This window comes from Varanus komodoensis, unplaced genomic scaffold, assembly GCF_004798865.1.
Source record: "Varanus komodoensis strain SLA01 unplaced genomic scaffold, ASM479886v1 scaffold28, whole genome shotgun sequence".
Taxonomy (NCBI): domain Eukaryota; kingdom Metazoa; phylum Chordata; class Lepidosauria; order Squamata; family Varanidae; genus Varanus; species Varanus komodoensis.
Window position 1 is genome coordinate 778,414 of NW_025335727.1, and position 7,666 is coordinate 786,079.

The following is a 7,666-nucleotide window of genomic DNA, read 5'->3' on the forward strand; positions in this document are numbered from 1 at the left end:
AGTCAAATCTCATCTATTTGCACTGATAAGGGGTGTGCATGGATATTTCAATTCAGTCTGAAAAATGTGCATTCTTAGTGGCACCATCTTCAAGCCACTTAATCCCTGTGCCACTGCATTTCCAGTGTAGGATGCAAGAGATTATTCTAGGTGGAAGTACAGCCAAATACGAAAAGCTAGACTTTAATGAACGTAATAAACCAAAATTGAATGGAGAGTGTATGCCAAGGCCAGAGGGCAAAGAAACCAGTGGCCTTCCAGATGTTGCTGATCTACCATTCCCATCAGGCCCAGCCAGTACGGCCAACATTCATGGATGATGGGAACTGCACTCTAGCACAGCCTCAGGGATACCGGTCCTTCACCCCTGCCCTGTGTCATTGCCGAGAATGGCAAAGGAAGCATCTCTTCCAGACCTGAAACAGCAACACTGGTTCTCAGGGAACCAGGGATAGCTAACCAGATAGTCAAGAGTCCAACACTCAGTTCCTTCAACGTTGGCAGGAGATGCCCTGGGTGCCTGCTAGTTCACGGCACTGATGCATTTCAATGCTCCTCACCCGTGCCTGCAAGTCTGCTAGTGACCGGGTGGGGGCACATGGAGGGAGCGGGGGACCCGCCAGAGCTGCCGGCAATCCTCCACTCGGGCGGGGGGGCAGCCCCCCACTGAGTCCAAGCCACAACCACAGCCTCCAGCCATGCAAGGCCCCTGGGAGGCTAGAAGGCCAGCTTCTTCATGAGAAGGTAGACTCGGGAATCCACTTCGAAGCCATGCAGGTTGTTTGCGTCTCCCTGGAGCCTCATGAGCAAGCCACCGTAGGACACATAGGCAGAGCTGCGGGAAGGGCAGAGAAGGGTGAGAGAGGACAAGAGCCTTTCGCATCGGTGTGGGCAGAAGCTCCCCACAAGGCCCAGTGTGTGATGCCGCCGTGGGCCCTCAATCCGGCTTATTCCAGCCTTCCTCCTTATTTATTTACACACACATCCATCCATCCATCCATCCATCCATCCATCCATCCATCCATCCATCCATCCACTGGTGTCTCGGAACGGTTTACAACAAGCAACAGACAAAATGGCAAATAAAATGGCACAGCAACCAGTAATTCGATCATATAAAACTACATTAAAACCGATCAAACATTACAATAACGGGAACATAAAAAGGTTTTCGCCTGGCGCCAAAAAGAAAGAAGTGTTGATGCCTGGCAAATCTCTCTGGGGAGCATATTCCACAATCGGGGGGCCACCGCAGAGAAGGCCCTCCTCCAGGGAACCACCCTGCTAATCTCTTTCAAAGAAGGCTTGGGAAGAAGGAAGGCTCCCTACAAAGGTCCCAGGCTTCAGCTCCCATCAATCCTTGTCGGCATGCTGAGAGTCTAAAGGATCTGGAGGACACCTGGCTGGGGACGGCTGGCTGGCTTTCACTGCAGGGGTTGCCTGGGAATGGACCTTCTTGGTGAAAAGCCAGCACTCTTGCCATGCCCAAGAGACACGGAGAGCAGAGGACGTTCAGCAAGGCATATCTCAGGGAGGCGAGGCATACACTTTCCCCACATCCTTGCAGCCAAGGCCTCTACCCACATTTCCCGCAGAAAATTAACTAGCGGGCGAGAAGAAGTAGGTGACCGTCTGAGCAGGGGAAAGGCATCCTGCTTCCACGCTCAGCCTTCAGCAGAGGTGCAGGATCTGAAGCTGGGTGCCCATCCTCTCTATTATTTTGCACTGTATTTATCCACTACAGTTATAGCCTGCTTTTTCCTCCTGCAAGGAACCCAGGTGGCTTCTGTGCTCCCCCTCCGATTTTATCCTCACCACAACCCTGTGAAGTGGGTTAGGCTGAGAGCTGGTGACCGGCCCAAAGCCACTCAGGTGGCCACATGGCCAAGTGGGAACAGAACTTGGCTTACACAGCCTCTTCAAGTAGCTACAACAGGCTTGTGGCTGCCCGAATTTTACCCACTGCTCCTACTGGCAACAGTTCTTGCAGGAATAAGCCAGGGGAAAAGTTTGAGTGAGTTGATAATCAAACATTTTAGTATTTTACACAGGGGTGGGCGACTTACCTCTACTACTAGGTATAACAGCTAGGGAGTTGCAGGGAATAGCATCTGGAGCAGCCAATCTCTGATATAGGGAAAATCTTACCACCACCTTCCAGATCCCCTCATGTTATGCCTTTCAGTTACAGCCTCTCCGTAAGGCAAGCTGTTCCACTATCAGAAAGCCTGTTGCATGTAGCGTTAAATACCGCCCTGTTTTTGACCAGCCCTTTTTGAGCTATGCTGATCAGCTGAAACCAGGGATCCCAGAAAGAACGGGACACTTACAGGCGTGTGGCAGCTTCCGTGGATGTCTCATCTCCTTCTATCCTGTACACCTTCCCATACATCACGTACTCAAACTGGTCAGCCCTGCGGAGGGAAAAGATAGCTCAGGCATGTCTCTGAGGCTGTCTGTGATCACAGAAGCTCAACTCTGCAGAGGTTAGTCTCAAGACAACTTTCACACTTTTAAATACTCCACGAGGATGGATATTTAAAGAGGGCAACAATCGCACAAGCTAACTGAGGTTTCTTCTGCTAGACAGCCACTTGGGAATCAAGGGTGCTGCAGCCCACAAGATCTGGAGAGAACCGGGCATCCTCCATGGACTCCTTGCCATTAACTGCGACTGAGCCTCCTCCTCCTCAGCATGGCTCCCATGGGCTTGTGAGCAGATCAGCAACAGCTTCTGCTGCATCTGCTTCTCGACAGCACTGAGGTTTCGGGCAAGCGTGGGCCAGGCGGAGAGCAGGAGCAACTCCAGGAGGTGCGGTCAGCAGCAGATGCCGACTGGTGTGGATCCTGGGCAGGCGTCCCCCCATGCCTGAGACACTGGCCTTGGGTGAGCATCCTAGCTGCACACACACCACACAAAGCGAGTGGTCAATCCCTCTTTGCAGAAGCTGGAGAGGAACACGTTGCTGGAGCAGATCTAACTTGCCATTACCTGGATGGTCGATCGTCAGTGGGGTTATATTCCCCATCATCCAAGGTCCCATCTTCATACAAGGTGCTGGCAATCACTAGGCGGAATTTGTCTCCTGGAATGTGAGAGAGAAATAACAGTAAGGTGAGTCTTCACTAAGCTGGCCGGCGGCCATCAAAGGCCCAAGCCACCGGTCAGGGATGGGCACAGCTAGAAAACCAAAACCAACACTAGAGTTACACGTAGAAGAACAAATGCACGACACTGTGATTTGGAAAGACATATGGGGAAGGTAGCAACTGACTTTGAGAAGCAGTGCAAAGAGGCAATCAGGTGAAAACTGGAGCCAAGCAAATCTTGTGGCTCAACTGGACAATGCATATGCTCGGAGGAGAGCCTTCTCTGTGGTGGCGCCCCGACTATGGAATGCGCTCCCTGGAGAAGTCCGCCTGGCACTGTCATTATATGCCTTTTGGTGCCAGGTCAAGACCTTTTTATTTAACCAATATTTTAAAGTTAATTAATATTAATAGTATATTTTTATTTAATTCATTTTAACCATGTTATTTTATACTCATTCGTGGTGCAGCCAATTTGGTTAGGACTGGTGGGGTTTTAATGTTTGTAAACCACCCAGAGAGTCCTCTGGGCTATTGGGGTGGTATATAAATTCAATCAATCAATTAATCTAGTTATGGAGACTGGTATATTAGAATGATATTCAGAGCTTATTAAGGATTGCCCATGATCATTCTGCATGAAACTCTGCTTTGAGAGCTCACTTTTTAATTCCCTGTGCATTTTAAATTCAGAAAATTGGGATGTTTTACCATCAGAAGTTTGACACGCTCCTATTTAGTAAAGTTGAGTATTTTAGTTGGTGGTTTCAAATTGTAATTTCTGATCAAAAATAGTCATGTTCCATTAAGTTTACCAAAGTCTTTAAAGTGACTAGAGCCAGTCTGTTGGCCTATTTTTAAAGCAGAAGAATGGTGTGCAGATTAATTTCAGCAAAGACAACAAAGAAACCTGAAGGACTAACACATTTTTGTAGTGGAAACCTTTGTGGGCCAGAGCTCACTTTGCAAGAGCCTTGATGGGGTTACTTTATTATTATTATTATTATTATTATTATAACATTTCTATGCCGCCCCTTGCCGAAGCCTTGGGGTGGCTTACAACACAATAAAATACATTGAAATACAATAGAAAGTGGTTAAGTGGTTAAGCAGCTTATTCTTTTCTTATGTCACATGAAGTTATGATAAAATTTGCAGAACAGGCAAAGAAATTAGCATCCAAAACTGAACTACTTTTCTTTTTTTTAAAAAAAGCGGTAATACCAACAGTTTAGTGTTCAGTAAATAATTCCAATAGGAACAACTGGAGGTCAGCCAATTAGGATGTTTTCAGGTGCCCTGAGATACTGTGGTATTTGTACAAGTTAATGTCTTCCTCACAGAGAAAAACAAAATCTGTATGTTGCCAATTAGGCAGTTGAAGTCTGAAGAAAAATCTGAACAGCATTTTAAAAAGAGAGGTAGGAACTGATACAACAAAATCCTCAAAGACCACTTACCAAGATCAACTGGATAGATCTGTACATTCACATCAAGAATCAAATCCATCTTGAAAGACTCGCTCTCACAATGCAGCCGAGAAACTGAAGGAGACAAATTGCTATTATTAGGGGTCGGGTGTCATTTATTGGAAAATAGTGAGAGAAAGCAAATCCCTTTCCTGCTAGAATGCTAAGCCACTCTAGAGGCAGGAATGTGGAACCAGAGAAAATAATGAAGTTTGATTTAAATGGGGGGTATTAATTCAATCCCTGGCTCAGAGTAAAATGGAAAGGAGAACTAGTTAAGCCGCCTTGGGTTCTTGGAGAGAGGAAGGCAAGAGTTTATATTCTTTTCGGCACCAGGTTAAAACCTTTTTATTTAATTGCTATTTTAAAAATTAATATTTTATCGTTAACAGTCGCTTTTTTGTTTTTGTATAATTTTATGGAATTTGTTATTGTTTTATTGTTTTAATTGTACGTTTGTGAGCCGTCCCGAGAGGCCGAGGCATGTGGTGACGGCATATAAAAGTTTTAAATAAAATAAATATAAATAAATATAGCAAGCGGGCGGGGGCACCGGCGAGGAGGGGGGAGGAAGGCGCAGAAGGAGGGTTTCCCTCTTCCTCACCCCTGTCGAATTTCTTGCCCTCGGGGTCGATGTCCTTCACGTCGAAAATATCCTCGAACAGAATGCCTGCCATGGCAGGGCAAGAACAGCGGGCGCGGCGCGGAGGGCCACGGGGTCAGCAGCCGCGCCGGAAGAGGGACGGTGGTCCCGGGAGCCGAGCCGAGCCGAGCCGAGCCGAGCCGAGCCGGCCCCCGCCGCCCGCACGAACAGCCGCCTGCAAGCGCTACCGCGTGCACAAACCTACACCCCCTGCCCCGCTTCGCTTCCGGCGCGGGCGCCTGCAGATGACGTAAAGCGCTTGAAGCGGAAGTAACCATGTTAGCTTAGGGCAGAGGGCGGGCAATGCGCTCGTGGATAAGGCGAAGGACAATGCTGGGAAGAACGTCCCTGAATTGCGCATGCGCAGAGGCATCCTCCGAAGCTCGGGAGAAAGCGGGAATTCCCGACCTGTTTGTAACCTTGGGGGAGACTTTCGGCCATGGGGCGACTGTTAAATTGAAATAATAATAGCAACAATAACGTGATCCAGAGCGGGAGAACAGAGTTTTAACGCGTCGTGATGGCTACGCGTTAAAAGGGTAGTGGGGAAACACATGGAGGAGAAGAATATCGATAGCTGCTAGTCCTCATGACTAGAAGCAATCCGCAATATCATGGACAGGATGCCTCTTGCATACTTTGGCTCAGCTGCCAATTCTAAGGGAGCCTTGTGTTAGGCCTGAATTAGAAGAAGGCTCAGAATTGGAAGGGAAGCCGTGAAAGAGCTAGAAAAAGATCTAGGGTCTCAGGTAATGGCATTTCATTGGAGGCCAAGGCTCAGACGTGGTGCTGTTCAGCATCACTATGTGTGGGTGTGAAGAAAAGCACAGGAAGAAAATGGATGTGTTTGAAACATGGTGCAGGAGGAGAGCTTTGCAAATACCCAGGACTGACAGAAAGACAAATCAAGTAGGTAGTAGAGCAAATCAAGCCAGAACTTTCCCCAGAAGCAAAACTGAAAAAACCAGATTTTTTTGCTTATATAATGAGAAATGTAAAATAAACTGTCGTAGCTTATTATACAAGGCAAAATAAATGGGAAAAATGTGTAGGAGAAAGAGAAAGAATGGGTTGGAGGCAACATTATATCATTGTTTAGATTGACCATCAATCTTAACTGTTTCGTTGTCAAGATACCCAACCTCTGGTAGGAAAGAAATGAGAAGCGAGTATGTTTCACACATACACAAACACATGCAGAATATATTCTAATTTTCTTTAAACTGTAATCCTATGCATGTTGAGATGAAAAAAAAATTCTACAACTCCAAGCCAGTTTGTGCCTTTGTAGGACTCCTTTTAGGCTTCCATATTTAACTTGAAATTTTAAAATTTATTTAATGGATTTAACTTCATTTCAACATCTTGCCATGAAGAATTTGCCGCACATGGTTGACCTGTATTCTTTGTGCATTTGCTCTGATCTATTTAATAATGCACGTTAATTAAACATCAATTGCCTATCAACCATTAGTGAATTAACAGTGTTTGACTGGGTAGGGATAGTAGCTTGAGGGGAATAACGCTGAAATCAGACCAGTGTGCGGGACTGTTTTACTGGATGACAAACAGTTGCCAACAGTTATATGACTGTGTGCTTTCATCTAAACCTCGAGTTATGAGAGGCTACCAAAAGAAGGGTCAAGACCGGTTGGCTGGTTGGTGGCTGAGGTGGTGTTGCACTGGCTTGGCCTTTCTGAGTTGGGTTCCACATTTTTTCACTTGCCTTTGAAACTCATTCCATTCTCCTTGCGTAGGTTTTTTGAACCCTGTCATGAGGACTAGAATCTGGGGCATCAGACTGACTTCACGAACAATGGACATTGTCATAGGCGCTAGCCAGGAGTGGCAATTCCCTGAAGGTAGCCGGTGTTTTCCAGAGGTGTTGGACAAAAACTCCCCGCATTCCCCACCAGCAAGGCCTCCTTCAGGTATGTTTGCACTGATGACGGCTTGCCAGCCGTATGTATTAACCCAGGCTTTAATCTGTTAAAGTCAGAGTACATTAACTGGTTTGCTGAGTGCTTGTTTTTGAAACGGGCTGTTACCAAACACCTGGCAGGCATTTGCGTTCGTTGGCCTCTCTAGTGCGTTGCGCGGTTTGCCCTTGGAGGGACTCTCCCGCTTGGTTGGCTTCCGGAGGGCTACTCTATGCACGGCTAAGGGTGCGTTCTACTGCATGTTCAGCTAGCTAAAAGCCCTGCTATTCCCAGCATGCCCCAGCCTTACAGGGCTTTTTTGTCTGAACCTGCAAAGACTTACACCTTTCATCTGCTTAAGGGCAGGGCAGGGCAGGGCAGTGGTTAGCGTGTTGGACTGGGGCCCTGGGAGATCCAGGTTCTAGCTTCCACAGGCCCTTGAAGTGACTTTGGGCCAGTGATGCAGCCTAACCTACCTCACAGAGTTGTTGTTGTGAGGTTGAAAGGGAGCTGAGCGAGACTCCTTGGGTTCTTTCCAGAGGAAA

The 7,666-nt window shown here is 47.2% G+C and overlaps 1 protein-coding gene across 1 annotated transcript; it reads right to left on the reverse strand.

Annotated features, from left to right (window-relative positions):
- Window positions 1–167: 167 nt before the first annotated feature.
- POLR2H (RNA polymerase II, I and III subunit H) lies at window positions 168–5,318 on the reverse strand. Its single transcript, XM_044434642.1, has 5 exons — window positions 5,164–5,318; window positions 4,551–4,634; window positions 2,993–3,086; window positions 2,331–2,414; window positions 168–835 (listed from the first exon to the last, which is right to left on the reverse strand). Exons 1-5 carry the CDS (start codon window positions 5,234–5,236, stop codon window positions 718–720), a joined length of 453 nt encoding a protein of 150 aa, XP_044290577.1. The 5' UTR covers window positions 5,237–5,318; the 3' UTR covers window positions 168–717.
- Window positions 5,319–7,666: the final 2,348 nt, after the last annotated feature.